This window comes from Botrytis deweyae (genome assembly GCF_014898535.1).
Source record: "Botrytis deweyae strain B1 chromosome Unknown BDEW_017, whole genome shotgun sequence".
Taxonomy (NCBI): domain Eukaryota; kingdom Fungi; phylum Ascomycota; class Leotiomycetes; order Helotiales; family Sclerotiniaceae; genus Botrytis; species Botrytis deweyae.
The window spans coordinates 149,705-171,719 of record NW_024066224.1 but is presented as its reverse complement, the minus strand read 5'-3'; the positions used below and the strand labels follow the sequence as shown (position 1 = coordinate 171,719).

General features: G+C 42.0%; 6 protein-coding genes across 6 annotated transcripts; 3 read left to right on the top strand and 3 right to left on the bottom strand.

Moving 5' to 3' along the window:
- Positions 1–4,628: 4,628 nt before the first annotated feature.
- On the top strand, positions 4,629–7,328 carry EAE98_007290 (uncharacterized protein; the record flags this gene model as incomplete). Its single annotated transcript, XM_038954913.1, has 1 exon — positions 4,629–7,328. The coding sequence occupies one exon, from the start codon at positions 4,629–4,631 to the stop codon at positions 7,326–7,328; it is 2,700 nt and encodes an 899-aa protein (XP_038808563.1).
- A 946-nt stretch (positions 7,329–8,274) lies between these two features.
- Positions 8,275–8,754, bottom strand: EAE98_007289 (uncharacterized protein; the record flags this gene model as incomplete). The annotated part of the gene is made up of 1 exon (XM_038954912.1): positions 8,275–8,754. The coding sequence occupies one exon, from the start codon at positions 8,752–8,754 to the stop codon at positions 8,275–8,277; it is 480 nt and encodes a 159-aa protein (XP_038808562.1).
- Positions 8,755–11,515: 2,761 nt separating this feature from the next.
- EAE98_007288 (uncharacterized protein) lies at positions 11,516–13,841 on the bottom strand (the record flags this gene model as incomplete). The annotated part of the gene is made up of 2 exons (XM_038954911.1): positions 11,516–13,764; positions 13,829–13,841. The coding sequence occupies 2 exons, from the start codon at positions 13,839–13,841 to the stop codon at positions 11,516–11,518; spliced, it is 2,262 nt and encodes a 753-aa protein (XP_038808561.1).
- Positions 13,842–15,243: 1,402 nt separating this feature from the next.
- Positions 15,244–15,990, top strand: EAE98_007287 (uncharacterized protein; the record flags this gene model as incomplete). Its single annotated transcript, XM_038954910.1, has 1 exon — positions 15,244–15,990. The coding sequence occupies one exon, from the start codon at positions 15,244–15,246 to the stop codon at positions 15,988–15,990; it is 747 nt and encodes a 248-aa protein (XP_038808560.1).
- A 1,319-nt stretch (positions 15,991–17,309) lies between these two features.
- Positions 17,310–19,098, top strand: EAE98_007286 (uncharacterized protein; the record flags this gene model as incomplete). Its single annotated transcript, XM_038954909.1, has 8 exons — positions 17,310–17,342; positions 17,440–17,473; positions 17,546–17,640; positions 17,702–17,723; positions 17,779–17,875; positions 17,929–17,940; positions 17,998–18,166; positions 18,223–19,098. 8 exons carry the CDS (start codon positions 17,310–17,312, stop codon positions 19,096–19,098), a joined length of 1,338 nt encoding a protein of 445 aa, XP_038808559.1.
- A 1,372-nt stretch (positions 19,099–20,470) lies between these two features.
- EAE98_007285 (uncharacterized protein) lies at positions 20,471–21,291 on the bottom strand (the record flags this gene model as incomplete). The annotated part of the gene is made up of 4 exons (XM_038954908.1): positions 20,471–20,889; positions 20,956–21,043; positions 21,139–21,158; positions 21,225–21,291. The coding sequence occupies 4 exons, from the start codon at positions 21,289–21,291 to the stop codon at positions 20,471–20,473; spliced, it is 594 nt and encodes a 197-aa protein (XP_038808558.1).
- Between the last annotated feature and the right edge of the window lie 724 nt (positions 21,292–22,015).

The following is a 22,015-nucleotide window of genomic DNA, read 5'->3' as shown; positions in this document are numbered from 1 at the left end:
AAACTTTCATGGCGACGAATTACAGTATTGATTGATTGATTGCTTGATCGAAGATCATCACAGACCTTTGCGAGTAATTTCCAATGGCGAAAAGCTTAAAGGTATAGAAAGAGATAACATACCTTCTGCTTCGTTGCAGAATTGAGATCTGGGAATCTTTCCCTTCTGAATAGAATCCTCACATGGAAGTCCCCTCGTTCCCTCTCTCTACCTCTCCGCCTCTCTGCTTCTCCCTCTGTCAGCCCTCTACTAGATATGTTTGAAGAACAGACCCACAAACTGATGCGAACCACGGTGATCAGGAGGCTGAGCCGTACATAAGGCCAATAACTCGGAAAAATCCCACCGTTCAAACGGGATTGTCTTCAACGACATTAGACACGTGGTAATGTCTTGAGTATTGTTGGTTCGACGCTGCCATACAAGATTGCTTGGTAGAACATATTATTTGCATGAGAGTGAGACAGCCAAAGCAGAGACTCTGTGTGAAGTAGGAGAGAAAATAGAAAATAGAAAAATTGAGGAAGCTCTTAGAGAATACCCTACCCTAGGTACTTACATGCACGCAATCGCTAAACGCTCGAGGAATATGAAATAGTCACCGACTCACATTGTATGGATGGATGGCGCCAAATGATCGTTTGAAATATCGAACCGCGTTTACGAAACTTTGACGGAAGATTCTTTATCAATTTTTTATTAAAAATGACATAGGAGGCGTTCATCGTAATTTGATCGCAGCCAGGAAGTTCACTGCAGACTGCAGTTCATCGTATAATAATAGCCTATAATTTTGATTTTGATTGATCCGATTTTATTAGCTCGGAGCGCGAGGATGTACGATAGGTTAGATGAATGGATGCATCAGGGGTTTGCAGTGCTAACGGTAGGCGCCGAAAGTTTATGAATTCGCCGACGCTATCTTCATTGCCCAGCCCAGCATTGTATGCGTGCGCGGATAAGGCGTAATCCGTAACACGTTCATACTCAAGTATTTGTGTACAGTGGGAGAGTGGGAGAGTGGGAGAGTGGCTCCAGAGTGGGAAGGAGTCTTGAGCGAAACCATGGATGCTCGTAATGCGGCTGCAAATACCCAGTAGGTAGGTAGACTGTGCGATAGAGTCGCCTTGATCGTAGATGACTTGCTCGGAGTACATCTACTCGATACAGACACTCTTCAGAAAGTAGTTCGATCGTACTAAAGAGACCCTCAAATTCTAAGAGATACCTAGCAAGTACATACCGGTACTTACGATACATCGTAGGTGGATTTTAACTTCAAGACACCGAAATATAAATGAGGTGGAGGGATGGTATCGATGATGAGATAGAAAGAAGTGGTGCAGTGCAATCAATTTGTGAATTGGCGATGCATTTCAACTCGCAGAAGTATTATTGTGATGGAAAGGAAGAAAGAGAGAGAGAGAAAGAGTCTTGACAATAATTGAGCCTGGGCATGTTATTAACCAGCGTCTTGGGAAGAGGTAGAAAATACCACGAGAAATCACAAAATTGTTAGAACTCCCACGTGATCAATATTCAATATATTTCTTTTTCTGTTCGAAGTATTTACCCCTCCAGTTTGGATTCCAAGTCCAAGGGACTACATTAATTTGATAGTCCCTCCCTACTTCAGCCTCTCAAACACGGTCCAAATTCTGATCTTTTCTGCTTTTTGCTTGCCACAAATGCCTATTCAAGATACAATAAACGTCCATGTTTACCGGTACTCGACATTACTCGCATAGTCAGCAACTTGCTATTCCTCACTCAAGTCGACATTGGGGCCGCGGCAAACATACAAGTGGTTGTTTCACGTTGGATTTTAAAGCCGTCGACATACCTGACTGTTGACATACCATGAGTCGTGATTTCGGAGTGGATCATGAGTGAATAAGTAACCTGCCTCTTCCTTGAATGTTCCCTATAAGGTTGCTGGGAATCTCCGAGATCAACTTTACCAACCTAACAGCGCGTTTCAAGTTCAGCGAACAAGAATCGATACCTTCGATATCTTCGATCGATCGGCTCACAATGGTATGAAGCTACGAGCTTAGAAGTGAAGAGCGTATGAACATCGAACCCCTTAGGACCCCTCATGACCCTTTCTCTCAAGCTTCCGTGATGTGACAGCGGCACATGTCAACAATATATCTGATAAAGTCATATGTGCCGAAATTCTCGAAAATAAATACCGCATTCCTTAACTTGGAAGTTGGAACCTTCGACGTGATAACACAGACTGAAAATCTGCCATGTGGCATGAGCGTGTACTGACAATGCGTCAAAATTCAAGAAAGAATGACATCGGGATTGATACGAGCTATTAAATGGAGATTATCTGATTAAATATCGACCAGTGTGATTACTGATTGGCTCAAAGGATAATAGGTATCCATCTTCCTCCTCTGCTGCGTATTGTCATGATCTCCATCACGGTCAAGTCCAACTCACGATCTAGCACATGTTGCAAGCATAGTGGATGTTGATATTGAGAATTGATGATGAGAGTTTTTATTTAACTTTACCTACCATGCAAACATTTTGATGAAGCCATCAGAAGATAGATATCGAGCCAAGCCTTACCGCAACTCATTTATGAGGTCCCAATATTAATATTTTATATGCATGCACGCAATCAGAACACAATCTTGCACCGCTGGCTTGTTTACTCTGTCCTTCCTTCGGATCCTTTTTTTTAAGCATTGAGCATTAAACCTCTGAGTTGTATCTTTCTTCTAGTGGAGAAAGATTGATGCGGTTTCCCGAACGATTGGTTATCGGGTCGGAAAGGCGGTTCATTGGTTTCATACGATTCATTCATCCCATCCCTAGGTCTCCTATCTTGCTCGGCAACTAATGCAGGAATTTTTAAAGTACCTACTGTTTGACCGGGTCTAAACTCATGTTGAAAAGATGAAAATGAGTTTAATTTGCGAAAAATTGTCGTGAATGCAAGATTTAGTAATCTGATTGGTTTCGTATTTCGAATCTGTTTGAGTAGTTAGTAGCTAGTTCGCAGTTACAGGCAGTGCACACTATTCATTGTACACCAATGCATATCGAATATTTTTGGGGGATATCATATCATGTAGTTTTGAGTGGGTCAAATCACGTTAGAAGTTAGAATTTAGCTGAGAAAGGCGGAATTTGAGCGGTCTGACCTGAGCTGACTTCCCACCGATTTTTACTCCCTACGAGGTGCCTCCGCACGTATTATTTCTCGAGACATTTAACTGGGCTGAGCCGAATCAATACATCGCACGAAAAAGAGGAACCTCTTAGTTTCCTCTTTCTGAGGGTCTCACGGAAGGATCATATTGCGTAGCGAAGAACAACCAAATTCGCCATATTATGGATACAATGACGTAGATATGCTTGATAATGTGAAAACTTACCTAGGTAATATGCATTATACCCATGTGTTATTCCTTCAAACAGTTACTTTATTGATAATTAACTTTCCTTTTACAAGTATGCCGATGCAAGTAAAGTATGCAAAGAATTTCAAAAAAGGCGTTGAAAGTGTAAATCTTCTTTTTTTGAACCCTTTGAATCTTGATTTTCTCATGATCTTCAATCTAATCTACAATTTCCTGGATTTTTTGGGTTTTTTCGATACCGCAAGAGAGACAAATCAAGTAATCATATACATGTAAAGAGATAAACATGTGAACTTTCTATCTTTGTTGCGTTGTTTTGACGGTCCCATTGTCTGTCCATTGCTATCCTGTCCCTATGTGCATTTTTACCCCTTCATTTTGTGCTTTGCTTGGAATTTGAGCGAATAATATGGTGATTTTGAAAAGTAGTGCGAAGAGAAGCCGGAAGATAAGCGGACCCCTAATTCTCTAGTAGAGGTTGGTATCAAACTAATCCATTAGGATATCAACAATAGTGGAGTAAATTGATAAGATGGCATCGGTAAACCTGGCTCGTTGTGTCAGGTAACCCTACTGGTCATTATTTCCGACCTTTTTGAAGAAAAATTTGTTGTACCGAGTGGATTCTGCTTATTGTCAATGACTTATCTTCGGTCGTCGCGCTTCATAACTCAAGTGGTCGGTAGGGTAACATGTGGATTTACTCGTTGGTTTTCCCAATTTCATTCTAATCCGTTGGACACTAATGCATTGAAAATATACGGAGTACATTCCTACGATTCAAAACACTCGGTGGGTCCTATCTTAAAAGAGTAATATAATCAAGACATACCACGGCAATGCTATCTCCATTCATCATTTATATATATCACACCTATCCCTCCTTTCTTTATCTCTATATCAGACAGGTTTAACTTTCCGCCTTTTCACTTAAGAAAGGAGTGATCATATCAGTTGTGATAAGTTCATATCACAATCAATCTCCAAAGGTCCATTCAAAGTACGCCACCACGGCCCGAATGACACCTCACAAGAAATTATTATATCACGATTATTCAAGAGGCTTCTTTAAGCTTCACGGACGTCCATTCTGTCAATCTCTGGCACCAACTTGATCTACCTTTCACATTCTATACTCATAACTTTTTCAATATACATATATAATACCAAACCTTAAAACTCGTTTTACAACACCGGTAGTGAAAACCTCCTCAGATACCTCCCTCTACAACAGATATAGCAATCATGGCCATTCCATTCGGTTTCAGTTTCGGCGAGGTCATTCATGGAGTTGGAATCCTTAGAAACGCATTCACAGCAATCGACGACTCGAAAAAGGCAAACCCAGTCTTTGGGGATGTTGCACAAGTTCTATCCAACCTTCACAAGCGTCTCGACGGCATCGAGAGATTCTTGAGTGATCCATCATTTGGAGCTCAACGTGGTTTGATGATGCAAGTTATTAGTGCATGCCAACACTGTATCGAGAGATTTGTGCACCAAGGATGCAGGTTAAACGGTATCACCACCAAGGGATCTTTATGGTCTCACGAAGAATTCTCCAGAATCATCGAAAAGATCGATTGGTTGGCTTGCAGGAAGTGGGATGTATCACAGTTCAGGAAAGAACTTTCGATTCACGAGGATGCAGTATCAAGTCTATTATCGACCATGCTCAGCACCCGTGAGATGGAAAAGGGACAACTCACCCGTCAAATCAACGACATCGTTACCACCCAGCACAGAAAGGTCCGTGGATTTGGCAAGGCATCGCCGCAAGATGTAGCAGCCAGCAATGAGGTTTTGAATGCACTCACGGTCATCAATCCACTTATTGGAAGAAGAGAAATCGAAGCTCGTACGGATCGTCTCTTGAGTAAATCATGCGACTGGATCCTCAACAACAAGAGTTACAAGTCTGTGATTGAGAGTGATCAATCTGACTTGCTGTGGGTTCATGGACAAGCAGGAAAGGGTAAAACCATGCTTTCTATGTACCTTGTCGACACACTCTCCAAACAGGTCGCTCAAAACCCTTGTGACCAAATTGCCTACTTTTTCTGCGACAACAACACAGATCAAAGAAACTCAACATTACATGCGCTCAAGACCGTTCTTCATCAAGTTCTGAAACAAAGCTCTCGAAATGTGTTGTTGGAAGACTTCAAACGTCATGGACCTCAAATGTTTTCCACCATCGAAGGAGTTTGGACTGCTTTGACACGAGTACTCGAAGCTTCGACCACACGAAACCTCTACCTGATCATCGATGGTCTCGATGAATGCACCGAGGAATCTTTGGATGTTTTCCTCAAGCTCGCTAGTACATACATTGCGTCCAACGTCGACGGACTTTGCAATGTCAAATGGATCTTTACTAGTCGAAATGAAACAAAGATCGAGGAGTACTTGAAGTTATCCTGGGTCGTAGACTTGGAAGAGTCCGCCACTGAGATGAGCAAGGCTGTCGATACATTCATCACTCACAAGGTTGACATCTTGGCTACCAAGAAGAGATTTGATGCACCATTGAAACAATTTGTCGCTGATAAATTGAGGGCGAAAGCTGAAGGAAATTTCCTTTTCATCTCTCTTGCTTGCAAGGAACTCTTGAAAAAGAACGTTTCATTCATCAATGTCAAGCTTGTGCTTGGAAAATTCCCTACTGGACTGGATGCATTATATGCCAGAATCCTCGAGGGAGTTTTGAAATTGGGTGAAGAAGATCAACAAAAGGCCTTTTCAGTCTTCCGTGCAGTTGGTATCGCTTTCAGACCTCTCAGTCTTCGCGAACTTGCTGTCATGGCAGCTTTCCCTGCAGCAGCCATGGACGATGAAGACATTGTTTTGGATGCTGTGGAATTATGTGGATCATTCTTATCATTACACCGCGATCACCCATACTTTGTCCACCGCTCCGCAAAGGAATATCTCCTCAACCACGAAACAGCCGGTATCTTCTCCTCGGATCTCGAGTTTGAACACGAAAAGGCAGCTTTCAGAGCTCTCAAATACACAACCAGAGATTGGAAGTATTATCTCGAAAGTCTCGAAGATGTTCCACTCTCTTCGTTGCAAGATCAACCTTCCTCGGAGGATAGTCTTCAATATCCTCTCATCTACTGGATCAACCACAGCAACATTGCCGGATCCCGCATGATGAAATCTTACGCCCTCGACCGTCATTTCTTCCGTCGCAACTGCGATCTCCGCCGTACCTGGCTCCTCTACTTCAAAAAGCACCGCCACATGACCAACTTCTCCGCCATCCAAAATGTTCATTTCTCCGCCCTTCACATCTCAGCTGTATGCAACACCTGGTGGGTTGCCGAGATCCTTCTCAAGAACAGCAGCACCTACATCGACGTTGAAGACTCCTTCGGACTCACTGCTCTCCACTGGGCCGTGCACTGTGGAAACACCTCAGTCGCCAAGATCCTCCTCCAGAAAGGCGCCGACCCCAACCACAAAGGCGGAACCACCGATTACCAAAATGGACCTCGCGAAGGCACACCGCTCGGTCTTGCCATCTCCTACAACAACCTCGACATGTCGAAATTACTCCTTGCTCACGGTGCCGATATCGACTGTCCAGATCATCACTTCACCACCCCGCTCGTGTGGACCATCCGCAAGAATCTCCCCAAATCGACAAAATTTCTTCTGCAGCGAGGCGCAGATCCCATCCTCAGAGATGAGGAGGGCAAGACTCCACTACACGATGCGTGTGCGAGGGGCCATGAGAATATCGCCAAGATCCTCCTCAATCACGGTGCCGCCCCCGATGCAAAAGATGATAGGGATGTAAGTCCCGCTGGGGATGCGTGGAACGGGGGACACAAGGGATGCATCAAATTGTTAGATGCATATGGAGTAAAGACTCCAGAGGCGGATATGGAAGAGGAGAGTAAATGGGGAAAAGGGGGTGATCTACTGGCTGCGTAGATGAGGAGATGAATTCATACATACACGTGTGCGGGAAAGGATAAATAAAATGCATCAAAGGAAGTAACGGATCGGATGGGTTATGGATAGTATTTAAGGGACTTGGGTTTTTTGCGAAAGATACCATATAGAATTACATTTGAATCCCGGATTCGGGACAAATATCATATCGTTAGATGATTAGATTAGATTAGATTTGTTTTTTTTGGGATTAGATTGAATAAATTTGTAGATACCATATATAAATGTCCGCTTGTTCTGATGTGAAAGATGAATCAATCTTTATCCTATTAGTTACCTATTTCTTACTCTTGATGGTAGTGTAGGTGGTGTATATATCATGCAAGACAGATGAGCGAGTGTTCATCGAGATAAACAGGAGTTTGTTCATCTCCATTGTAGTGTGTACAATAAAGTCACTTCCCGATACTCACTGACACCTCGATTATGCGAAGTCGCTTATGAGAATGACTATCGATTGTTTCTTTAGGATATAGGATCTTTCACACCTAGAGTGGAGGCGGGAGATAGACGGGTTGATATGATCAAGACACGATTGGTTTGAGTTCTATTTATATATTTATGATTATAATTATTTATATACCTCCTGTCTCATTTCCTTTTGTGAAGTATTGTCATGGAATAGGTACCTGGGTACCTAGTACACTAGATACCCAACACCACTAGCACCCGACGATCAAGTCCTCTCGTTCATTTATCCCTCTTTCATTCTCGCATTCGAATCCCCCCTCGAAAATTCGTGTCTCCGTACCATCACTCGTCTCGCCATCACTACCCACTCCTCTTGTCACCTTCCAACCGTCATCAATTTATTTTACTTCCCGCTCAATCTCCATCTCATATCATCCCATCCCATCCCATCCCATCCCATCCCATCTCAAGAAACTCCAGCAAAATTATTTATTTCCCCACATCCATATCCGCATCAATATCCGTATCCTCTCCCCCGCGTCCCCCTCCCCCCCAACCAAGCCAATCCCCACTTCATCTTTACTTCGCGCCCCCCTTCCCGTCTCCTTTTCCGCCGTTCGAGATATTTACCTCCATTTTCCACTCCTGCAATATCGGAACTTTCCTCTGAATCGATATCATGATTGTCGAATGATGACGAGGATGACGAGGATGAGGAAGATGCACTTCCCACACTATCTACATCCGGATACATACAGCTAGGACACGGACACTCTTCATCTTTTTCCCCTTGGGATACCTCAGTGAGGAGTTCTCGTTCGTGTTCTTGTTCACTGGGGTCATTGCGCTTAGATTTAGATTTTGATCGATCTTTTCGAGGATATCTGGGCTGTTTGGAGCGAGATTTGGAGGATGCGAGTGCTGAGTAGGGAGGTAGAGACGAGGATGGATGGGAGAGGGAGATGAAAGAGAATGAGCGTGTTGTAAAGGCCATGATGAGTTGTGTTATGCTCGATTAGATGGGGTTGGTGTTGTATGTTTATGTGTGATGTAGGTAAGAAATGGAAAGGTGATATTTCCGATGAAGAAGTATGTATATGTATCTCTTGCCATAAAATTGTGAAAAGAATGCATCAAAATATGGAACTTTGGCGATGACGATATATATCTTCAGTAAATAAATAGAGCGGAAGTGAGATGAGATGTCAATATATATTGAACATTACGAAAGGGAATACAGATTATTAATTCCCCTCTCATCCCCGCCCCCCTAAAACCCCAATCTACGAGATCAATACTTCAACAGAAGAACAAAAAAACGATATTCGACACGAGACACGTACAAACAAACAAACATACATACATTCAGCTTCCGAAAAACCATCCAAATCTCCATCCATCCCCCCGGTAAGTAAGACGCAATCCGAAAATGTACTTTTGAGTCTTAACTCCTATCGGAATTGAGTCTGAGTTCTCAATCCATTATGCATGCATACATGTATCATGTATTATGTATATGTATGTATACATACACTCAATTTAATAACGTGTTTTCAAAACCTTAAATTTCAGTGTTTTATTAAAAACATCTAAACATTAGATTTTCCAATTTCAATTTATAATACCTTTACTAATTGTTTTTCAATTTAATTAAAAACTTGATTAAATAATAGAAAATAATGAATCATATTATTTATATAATTTTTGATTATTTCAAATCGATATTAATCGAATTAGAAATTTCAAAACAAAAATTCGAAAACGATCAAAAATAACTTGAAAATATATTAATTTTCAATCTTAAAATCGAATTTATATTCTATCTATCTCCAATTCCACAATCATTACTTTAATATATCTATAAAACTATATATCGATTTCTTTAATTGAAATATTAATTATTCTAAAGAATTTATTCAATTTGAAAATATATTAATAAATCCAGAAATGATTGAAGTTAAATTTCAAAATTGATGAGGTATAAAAAATCGCTTATTTTTTTGGAAACACGTTATTAAATTGAGTGTACTGTATACGAATTCAAGTCCCCTCCTTTCTAAGCGATCACATTTAGTATCATATCATATATGCATCGATATCGCAGGTACTCATAACTGTAGTGATTTCCCTCTACCGACAAATTATTCAGTTTCGTACACATCCTTCTCTCCTTCCTTCATTCTCCCTTCCTATCCACCAAAACACAGCTTATCATCCTCCATCACTATATTCCTCATCATCCATCTAGCCATCTTCCTCTCATCATTGTCCATCTCGAGAAAATATAGATACTTACACAAACCAACCAACCAACCAACCAACTCACCAAAAAAAAACAATCACATATCTCGAAACTCCCACGCGCATGCAAGAAAGAAAATCAGTCGGCGATGTGTGTTTTTCTTCTCGTCCTCGGAAATATATCGAAAATAGATAGATAGATAGGTAGTGTAGTGTAGTTATGTGGTGCTATGTGGTGCTATGCTACAGTACGTATGGCATGAACGTGGCGGTGAAAACAAAAGAAACGGCCGAGATGACTTTTAGGAGTTGTGTAACGGGACTATTGTTTGTGTGATGTGCGATGTGTGATGTGTGGTGAATGGAAGGGGGGTGATGGCGATATCGGAGTGAGGGAGGAAGAGGAAGAGGAAGAGGAAGGAAAAAGGAAGGAAAAAGGAATAGGAATCTGCGCGTTGAGGTTTGCATTTCTTTTGAGATGGTTGGTGCGGAAATGTATTGATACATTCATTGTAAGATTACTACAGTAGTATGCTAGATAAATACATTCTGCATACCTATACATATATACTACTCCCCTCATCTAACTCACAATCACAATCACAATCGTCCCCTTGGCCTCCATCACATCACATCACATCACATAACATCACCCCCTAACCTGCCCACCCACCAGACTTCAAACAATAACCCCCTCTCTTCACCTCTCACCTCCCACCTCTCACCTCCCACCTCATACTCCCTTCCATCCGCCTATCCATTCAGACAAAGCAAAGCAAAGTAAAGCAAAGCACATGCACAATTTTCATTCCTTTTTCCGCTCGTAGCTATACTTCAACCCGCCTCGTGTTTCGATGGCTACCCGCATATCTGCTTTCGCTTATATACATCTGTACATACCACGCGAGACGAGGTGAACTTATATATTTATTTTTATATTTACATATATGTGTATACTCTATATCTCAAAACCATAAGAATCGATAAATAACACTAAAATAAGAACTAGAGTATTTTCCAAGAGAAAGGGGGAAGAGAGGATAGAAGGAAAGAAGAATGTTAGATTAGATTGAGATGTAAATTCATGGAGGGAAGATATGGGATGGAGATGAGGAATCTAATTACTTGAGAAACTATAATATCACATCATATCACACTATCAAATCCGCCCAGATTAAAGATACAAGAAATATGTAGTTTCGCTAAGCTCTGACTGTCGCTCATGATTCAACCTATTCAAGAACACTGACCTCTAATTTCATTTGCATGATACATATGTATATATGATATAATCATTAAATGCTCTTCATTAATCAATTCCGTCATGCTAAAAAAAAAAACGCTATGTCATGCTAAGTCATGTCATGCCATCTGATCATATAATGACCTATGCTCCATACACCCATCCAAATATGTACCATGCTCCAAGCTCCATACACCCCCAATTAACTCAAATCAATACAAATCCATCGTTCTTCCTCCATTTCCCTACTACATTCCTTGATCATTACTCGCTACTCCCTATCATCACCAAACAAATACCCCGCCTCCAAGCAATATGCTCCACCGTTAGCCATTCCTTTCTCACTTCCCCAACAGACAACCGTCGCATCCACAACTCCACTGAGTACCCCCTCCATAGCCCCAAGCACACCCCAGCCGATGAATCCAGCAACAAGTCCCACAACATATGCATATGCGCTTCCTTTGAGACCAGGACCTTCAGGCATACTGATGGACAATTGACGAGCAGTTGCTACCCAACCACCGAAACCAAGGGCCATGGACATAATGATACGGGTTGCATGAAGAAGCAGTTTAGCTAGACGATAAGGCAGTAAAGGTGTTGTGGCATGAGTTCGAGAAGAGAAGGATCGTGGGGTTAACGTAGTTGTAGGAGCTTGAGGTGTGAGGAATGTCATTTGACTTAGACCTCTTGCGGAAGTTTGAAGAGGTTGTGAGTGGATAGCAGCATAGGTGAGGGTAAGAGGATTGAGCAATGCTGTCACTGGTGCTGGTACAAAAGAGTACGCAATTATCGAAATAGCCGCCACCAATCGTCGTGGAAACACGAGGAGAGGAAGCTTAATCAAGAGAGCTATTAATGATGATAGACATATGGTACCGAATATCGTATTCGTCGAGTGATAAAATGCTGCCGCAACAACTTCTCGAGATGAAGCTCCTGTCTGCGCATTACGGTGATAATACCATTGAGAAACTGTTGCAGCAGTGGTAGTTCGCTGGATACCCCCAATCACGGAAAGAGTCCAGATGTACATCATCACGAAATATACACCAAGCCACCATGTCGTTGCATCAATAATGAAACTCAGCCCTGACTTCGAGAGATGGCCACCCAAAAATACCCTCGTAAACATTCCTAACCATATCCAGGTCCATACTATAACCGACCCCAGCGTAGCGAATCCCAAAGCGAGCAGACCAGGATTCGAAGCAAGAATCCTTGACGCAAACTCTAGAATGCTGATTGCTTTGGTCAATGATTGACGTCCTTTATAAATAGTGTATAGCCAAAGCAAAGCAAGAGCTCCAGGTATAAACGACATCCATCTCATAGCCCTATCTTGTACACCAGTTCGATCGGTTGACCCTTTCATACTAGACACCATAGGATACAGTGAGAACGAAAACAGTATGACTGGTACCGCGAGAACAATCAGGAATACCAATGGACGAACGAAAGACCGCAGTAACGCAAGCCAGATGAATGATACAATTATTGATGCCAGGGTATCGACTGCGAATAGATGGAATGAAGAATGGAGGGTGGTATATATCGTGTCTCCGAGCACTCCGTCAGGCGTTGATGTGTGGAGAAAGATTAGGAAGAAAGTTGCGAAGAGTGAAGCCAAGCATATCAAAAATAATGACCCCCAAAACATGTCATGCTTTGGCCCTTCCAGCTCGTCTGGAGTTGTAGGAATTGCTACTGGAACAACCTCCACTTCATTCGGTCGTAGGGGGAATCGAGGACCAGGTAATTGTTGCGACTCGACATCCCTCTCGTTGCCTCTGATGGATTCATCTGTAAATCGGGTTGTGCCAGATTTTGGCCCAGATTTGAATTGTTGGAATGCTGGTGGATTATCATCACCCATATCATAATCCGGTTCACTTGGCGGTAAGCTGTCGGCAATCGTAGATTCTAGTCCAATATCGACCATTCTTCCTTTTCCTTTACTACTACTTCCCTGACTGCTTGGTCGCCTACTTTCGTCATCATGTTCTTCCCCAACTGTTTCCGGTGTATGGCCTCGCTCTCTTGTACTTCGGATACCGCCCTTCCAACTACTTTTAATTCCTCGTGGACGTTCCCGATGATCACCTGCGATTCCATCATCTTTACTATTCCCCAGAACTATATCACTCCCGTCGCGCTCTGTTTCCTCGCTTTCTTCCAGTTCTCTCGTAGGTGCAAAAACCCTCCGTGATCGTTGAAGCGCAAAGAAATCTGCAGTCTCCCTCTCTCGCTCCTCCTCCTCATCTTCTTCCTGAAAATCATTCAAAGCGCTGTGAAATAACGGGGCATCAGGCGGAGCTTGGGAATATCGAGATGTAAATCCAAAGTTTGGGAGATGTGATGACTGATAAGGATTTCCTAGTCCTCTTTGATGCCTGGAACTTCGTAAAGGCTGCGACCGTTGATAACGTTCATTTGGACTTCGAGTTGGGATTTCGTTATCCTGTTGGACGAAATTGGAGAATCGAGACTGTGACTGAGCTAAGAAGCGCGAAGCATCTGGATGATATAATGGTTAAATGAATGCACAAGGCAAATGGGGCAAGTGAGCAAGTTTACTTACATTCTGAAAACATCTTCGACCCTCAAGAACAAAGTTGTGTGTTGGAATATTTTGTCTGCGATGAAGTTGAGGAGTCGAGGTTGTTGATAAGGACTCTCTATCTACAGTACTGCGCAGTCTTGTGGGTCTTTTGTGAGAGCTTGAAACGGTACTCGCAGGCTGCAGTGCGGTAGATCAGTTGTAGTCTGGGGTTGGTAGGGTATCTTGTAACTTGTAACCGATGAATGATATAAAGCTTGTGATTAGGTATTCCAAGTCGGTATTGGAAGTGAATACTGCAGAGGATATTTGTATGGGCAAGACTGGTTAGAACAATAATGGATGCCCCGTGAAGGATAATATTGTGAGATATCAGTCACTTGCTTGCGTTGCTGGGGTTGCTGGGGGCGAGTCAAGACTTATGATAGCGGAGTGCCGGGGAGCCTCAGTCGTGAATCATTTAAAATCACGAGGCAGGTGTACCATACCGCATGAGGATCTAGGGAGAATGGATAGGGAGAATGGATAGGTAGAATGAACTCGTCCTCCAGATAAGGATAGGATAGGATGGGAAAGGATGGGACGTCGAGTTATGCGAGAGTGTAAATCTTTGGGTTTGGCTGATGAAGAATTCCTTGGTCTCTGCAAGAGGTGTATGTATGACGTGAAGAGAAAGGAGAAGAGAGAAGGGAGAAGAGAGAAGAGAGAAAGAAGAAAGGAGAGGAGAAGGATGTCAGAATGCAATGAATCTACTCGTATATATTCATTATTTGTTTACCTGATACTGGTGAGTCAATCGTAGATACCAAAACATCCATCTCCAGAATCCTTTCCTTTGTTCACCGCCCCCAACCAACCCGGCCGACTTCTCCAATCCGAAAATATAACGGCTGGGCGCTAGAGGATAATGATTTTCCCTCCGCTTGCATTCCCGAAAGCCACTTTATGACTGGACTGGAGACTGGGTTAACGTTAACGTGATTAGAGAGAGGTGTCTATGTACCTACTGGGTATGGATGGAGTAGTTACCAGTATTTGTATGGTGGGTCAATCAAGGTCAATCAATGATCCATGAACACTCCAGCTCTCCCGAGTAATCTCATCATTGTCTCGACTCTCAACTGCCCACGAGATTGTACTACCATACAACAAACAACTCTGACAAGTTACAACTTTATCATACCCAAACATCCTACGATAGCTATCATTTATTCATAAACCTCATTGTTATCGAATTATTATCCAATTCGGATTTTACAATCGCTTACAATCCATCAACATCTTCAAGATCAACATTGTTTATTAGAATTGTCCATTGATTGTTCTGGGTATCAGTCTTTTTTTAACTCCCAAATCGCAAGCTTACCTAGTAAAGTTCAAACGGCTTCTGCCCTTCCAACACCAGTCTACCACCCTTCCTCGTCCAACGTCAAGTAATGTCTACAACATCATGGGATTATATTGCAAAGCTCGTCTGCATTGGCGATAGTGGAACGGGAAAATCATCTCTCACAATTCGACTTTGCGAAGGGCGTTTTTCTCCGCACCATGACGTTACCATTGGAGTTGAATTTGGATCCCGAATTATCCCAGTCGGTCCACCGAATTCAGAAGGATTTAAACCAAAATCCAACGCTCTAGATGAAGAGCCAGCACCTAAACCTGCAGCCACAGAATCAGATGTGCCACAGAAACACATGAAGCTCAGTTTATGGGATACGGCAGGACAAGAAACTTATAAAAGTGTTACGAGGAGTTATTTTCGTGGAGCTTCAGGCGCACTGCTCGTATTCGACATCTCGAGGCGACCAACATTTGAACATGTTACGGACTGGCTACATGATTTGCGACAAATTGCTGAACCGGATATAGTTGTTGTGTTGGTAGGAAACAAGAGTGATTTGGCCACAGGCGAAGAGAACAAGCGAGAGGTTACCGTGGAAGAGGCAGACGCCTGGGCAAAGCGAAATGGCGTATTAGAGTATGTTGAAACAAGTGCGAAGAGTGGTGAAGGTGTTGAAAATGCATTTGCAAGGGTGGCAGAAAGGATATACATGAACATCGAAGCTGGAAAGTATGACCTGAATGACAGGAGATCTGGAGTGAAGGGTCCTGGCTATGGAGGCTCGAAAACAAATGTTAAATTGGCCCCCCAGAAAGCCAGCAGTGGTGGATGTTGTTGAGCAAAATGAGGCACACGAGGTCAAATCTGCCACAGTATACACGGGCATACAGATATGATCTCGATGGCTATACACTACTTACTCAAAGTCTGTCAGCAACCGCAGTTTTCCAAGAAGACTTTGTATATTTTCTAGTGCGGGACTGGATAGTCTTCAATACCTTGTATGATAGGAAAGGTCCGAAAGGTTTCGGAGAGTTGGCTTTAATATACCCAAAGCATGAGAATGATATCATGACGATGAAAGCAATATATTTTATTTTTACTTTTAATACCCTCATTACCCTTTGAAGTGCTAGGATATCTGTGAGTTTTCATTTCAATAATACAGAAAGACTCTGAACACATGGTAAACGTTTGGGAAGCCTCTTGATGTCGTCTCCCATGGATGATAGCACTTTCTCATGATATCTTCTATATGCTCTGCTTGGCCCAGTCAAGAAAAGGTCTTGATAAGAAATCATGAACCATTGTCTCCATGAATAAGCACTATCTAAATATACAGTGCCAGTGCCAGTACCAGTGATTGTTGTTTGGATGGTTGCTTCAATTCTACTAGCATGTGATATGTTGTGTGGCATAAGACAATAGGCCACTCGGTGATTTTCTCGAGGTGATAGTTTTCCTTCATGATGAATATACTTATGAATATACTTAATAGGCAGCTTTGAACCTAGTAGACCACAGAAAGAGAAGGCATTGATGCAATGAAGGATGTTACGATTCCTAGTTTCCAAATGGACATTTGCCTACCAAGTAGACATCGATTCTGACAGTTCATAAATGCTCTGGATTGATTTATTGTGTATTCATACGTAGCAACTGTGTAGGTAGCTTATTAGCATTATTTAGAAGAATAAGGAAGTTGGAATAATATAAATACTATCTAGATAGTAGGTACCTTCGCAGTAGTATAATCATAAATTGTTTGGAGTTTCTCTTCTCTTCCATTGAATAAGAGAAGAGAAAACTCACATCTGCTTATCAAGAGGAATATAATAAGAATCAGCCTCATCACGCATGGAAGCCTATCCAGGTATCCCACTATTTCCCCATCCCCTCATGATTTGACTAGAGCGAAAATAGAATTCTGCCAGACATCACCGCTTATTTAGTGACCTCTTCCCTTCATAATCTCTGAAGCACTTTCCAACAGAAACCCCGCCCAAATTACTTCATAATCCTTCCTTCAACAACTTCACCATTTTATCATACTTCTTCCAATACTTTCAATATTCCAGTAATTATTTCAAGATCGTAATCAGAAATAATAATATAATATCTCATCAAGAGATATTGGAAGAATTACTTTCAGATGTCATGGCGAATCACTCCGTTATTCGTATTGCGAAGGTAAATTCATCAAGCCAAACCCATGTGATGATATCACGATATGCGCCAAAAGTGGTCATGAAAGCGCAAGGCTGACAACACTTTTTGGGTGATTTAGGAGTTGGCAGATATCCAGAGAGGTCCAGATCTATGTGAGTCAATATAAGTTCTTCAGAAGTTTACTATTCTCTCCTTGAACTTTTACTAACTATTTAATTCTACAGCTCTCGCTGTTGCTTGTCGGGATATCGATGTTCGAAGCGTCAAAGCAATTATAATCGGCCCACCAGATACACCTTACGAATTTGGTTTCTTCGATGTTGGTCTATCCAATTCATAAAAAGTTTCTTTCTGCATATGGAATACTGACATTTCTCTAGTTTGGTGTTAGATTTGGAAAAGGTACGATTTTGCGAAAGGGTGGCACATCAATTCGAAGCTGAAAAAGTTCATGTAGATTATCCCACCAAAGCACCTAGTGTTATTGCGACAACTACAAATGGAGGAAGATGTCGTTTCAATCCCAATATTTATGCGACAGGCAAAGTCTGTTTGTAAGATACCCTTTATGCCATGATACTTCCAACATTTACTGACTTGCTTTTAGATCAATTTTAGGGTAACTAACAACCTTCATACAATTCCTCTGAATCTCCGAAACTAAATTATACAATAGCACATGGCGAGGTGAAAGAGGAGAAGAGTGGTCATCGGCACAAGGACTTGAGTCAATTTTAATCTCAATCCAGAGTTTAATGTCGAGCAATCCCTACGAGAATGAACCTGGTTTCGAAACGGCAAATGATGACCATGACAGGAAAAACCAAAAGGATTATGCTGCAAAGGTATGCTTGAACTATCAAGGCTCTTTTTACTGATATTGGTACTGATAAGACTGTAGATTCGCCATGAAACTCTACGAATTTCAGTCATTCAACGTCTTGAGGAATACTTGAACATCTCCGCAGCAGGAACAACTCCACCATACACACCACCAAGCGAGGATAGCGACAGCGACTTAGATCGAGATGTACTTGATGATTCTGCCGTTGCATTCGAACCCTTCAAAGATTTTTGCAAGCGTAGATTCTTGTGGTATTATGATTCGTACTTGACGGCTATAGAGAAAGCAAGAAAAGAGGTTAAGGATCTTCAACCTTTTGCTCGAATGCCTTTTGAGGGTGGTGGAAATATTATGGAGGGAAAGTTCGACTACACTGAGCTCGAGAGACGATTGAGATTCATTCGTACCACTTTGGATGCCGAGACGGCTCATTGGGCTACCGAAGGATTGTTATCACAGAAGAAGGAAAGTGGTGTGGCAGCAAATCTTCAACGTCAATTCGAACAAGTGGTTGAAGCATACAAGAGGGACAAGTCCGTAACCCTGGACATTGAACTAGATAATAAGAATCCTTTCGTATGGAGTATTACCTATTTCGGTCGCCCCATGACCAATCTAGATGGCGGACTATTCAATATTAAGCTCTACTTCAGCCCAAGATTTCCAGAAGAGCAACCAAGAGCCAAATTTCAGACACCATTATTTCATCACCGGATTGGACTTGATGGAACACCTTGCTATACCCCCAAACGCCCCGATGATGCAAAATCTCATATCGAGTCTATCATTGAAGCTTTAGAGGAAGTTTCACCACCATACGATCCACGGACATTGGTAAATGTGGAAGCTTCCAAACTCTTCTGGGGATCAGTGGATGATAAGAAGAATTATAATCGAAAGCTTCGGAGGTCGGTCCAAAGTAGCATAGAGTAAGTTGGTTTTCAAACCAGACTTTAGTACCGTGCGATGTTTCGAGCAGTTTTCAATTTTCGGGTGTGTCATATTTTATTTTCATATCACGGCCTTTTTTATACATAACAACAATCTTCTCGGACTTCGACTGCCTAAACATTGGCTTGGACAAAGCATGGCGTAAATCAGCGGGAGTTTTCTTCATCATGTTTTCTATGGGCTGGCTGGTCCCAGAGGGTTTATTTTCAAATCAAGAGGCCCACTTCAACTTTTAACAGTGAGTCGGGTTAAACGAATTGAGCTGGGTTGGCATGGCTAGGATTCGACGATATTATATGGTATGGATGGGGGGTTATGATATCCGTGTATTGATTCAGGATTGGCGTTATGAAAAAATATGGGTAGGGTAATGGGGTAATGGGAGGAATGGAAGGGCTGGGTTGCTATGGGATATGATGGATTATTTGGCTATTTCTTTTCTTTGCTGCTCCTTGAAGAGACGATGGGGGTTGCTCGAATTATGGTGGGGTTGTAATAATGCTGCAAATTTAAAAGGAGAATAAGCGAGACGGCAGAACAGAATGAAAGACGTAGGGAGGGTAAAGAGAGATTAAGAGAACATAAGAGACAAAATGATATAAGGTTAAATAGTTGAGGATCAATAATTGATCTAAATACAGATTCTGTGAGGTTGAGACAAGATGACTTGTAAGATTACAAAACAATGAGAGAAATGAGTGTATGTTCAATGTGATTATACCTTATTAGACACACATCCATGGACATATAATAGTTTCTAGATACCGTGACTACCTGAAATTGAAATAATGATTTAGTTTCAGGAATATTTTTGAGATAGGTTCTGTGTGGTATTACATGCATGCATGCATGCATACATTTATTCGTTGTTCTACACTTTCGCCTTGCTGAACCCGAGGAGTGGTATGATAGTAGGTAGGTAGTCTACTAGGTAGGTAGGTTGTAATCTTACATAAAATTGAGTTTGTCATATTCACGAGAAGCGATTGCCTCTTGTTCTTCAAGATATACCTATGTAAATTCCTTTTCTGACGTTGGAGTGACATTGTTCCACTCAAATTGAAACTTTCATGTCTCATTGTCTCAAATGTTATCGGAGATTGATTTTCGAGGTAGCGAGTCGAGTTTCGTATTTTCGGGGTTTTCTAGTACCTACCTAGTGAGAAACATCGACTCCCTCCCTCCCTCCCTTTCTGTCAAATCTCACATTGTATAGTGTAATGCAGGATTGTGCATATTTCAATGCCATAAAACGAATTTCATAATGGTATTTGTATTCCTCGAAATCCCAAGCCGGTCAATCATACCCAATCCACGCTCCAACCCGCTCGTTTCTTTCAACGCCAACCCCCTTTTAAACCTCCACCGGTTCCGCCTTCTTCTTCTTCGGCTCCTCAAGCACAATATTTTTCTTCGGAATATTCTTATAATTCTTCATCAAAAACTCCCTCACATCTTCACTCACATCGCCCTGCACCGTGATTTCCTGTCCTCCGCTTGCTACCTTCGTCACACTGCTTCCCGTCGCGAACCTAGATCCGAATTCCTTCGCAACCTTTTTGAGCTCGAGTCCAAAGGCTTCGAGTCCCTGGACTTCGGTTACGTATTTGCGTTTGTTGCGCTCAACGCGCTTGATGCGGATTTTGGAGGACGCGAGAGTTTCGTTTTGCTTGGCTTCGAGAGCTTCGGCTTTGGCGGCTTTTTTGGTGGCGTCTTTGGCGGCGCGTTTTTGGGCATCGACACTGAGGGTTGAGGTTGCTGCTGCGAGGGCATCTAGGAAGAGGGGAGTTAAAATTTAGCATGCAGCACATGAGGAGCAAGAGATGAAGCTGGGTATACCTTCAGACCATAATCGCTCGTACATGGTGGGATATTTCTTCTCGAGCCATTCTTGACATTTCTTTACTGTGCCGCCGTATTCGCAATACTAATTGCTTTTTGTTAATGATCTTGTCCTTGGTATCCTCATCCCTTTGTTCAAGTTAAGCCCCAAGCCCCATGAAGTATAAGAGTTACGCCTACCTCAGGTGGTAACGAACAAACTATTCTCTGTGATTAGCCTTCATGAATTCAAGATAGCGGGGTCGTTCATTCATTTGTAAACTTACCTCCACAATAAACAACATTTCTTGATTGAATTTCTGCAGGCGCAGTGGATTCCTCTACATCTGCCATATTTTCTTATGAATCTATGTGTGTTTCGTTTTGAAATCTTCTTGGTTACAATGATGATTTTTGTATGTATTTGGAGGGGGAAACGCTTGCCATGAGTTAAGATGGATGAGCTCAAGAACCGTAATGGTGGGGTAGTTTTTCCGAGGGGGCCTCTACGTAAGCGAAAAAACAGGCGGAAATTGAGTATCCTTTTACAGAACGTTTTTAATAGATTATAAATTCATTTCAAATTAAATATTGAAATTTGAAAAAAGCAAACGAAAATTTGAGTCTTTTTTATATCGATATTAAGTGTTTTTATTATTTAATATTATATCGAAAAGAGATCTTAGTTATTAAAGGTTTTTCGAATGGTAGTCAATTCCCGCCTGTTTTTTTGCTTACGTAGAGGGGGCTAGCGGCCGCTTTAATCCGTGTCTTGGCTTGTCTCCTATCATAAGCGGGTGGGAATATTCACGCTAATTACAGAAGAACTCCTCCATTTCAATCCTAATCATCAGATAATTTACTCACACTGTAGCGACACCCGTAGGACTAGCGGGGCATCATCAATCGAGAGATCCAAGTAGCTTTCATGGGGGGCAAGCCTACAAGCCCTCCACCACTCTTCGCTCCCCGCGCTTGAATCAAGAATGGATCTATGTGCATCTTTGAAGGTTCAAGACCATACAAGCATACATTACGAACATTGAGAATTCCAATTTCCCTACGTAACATCAAGTGC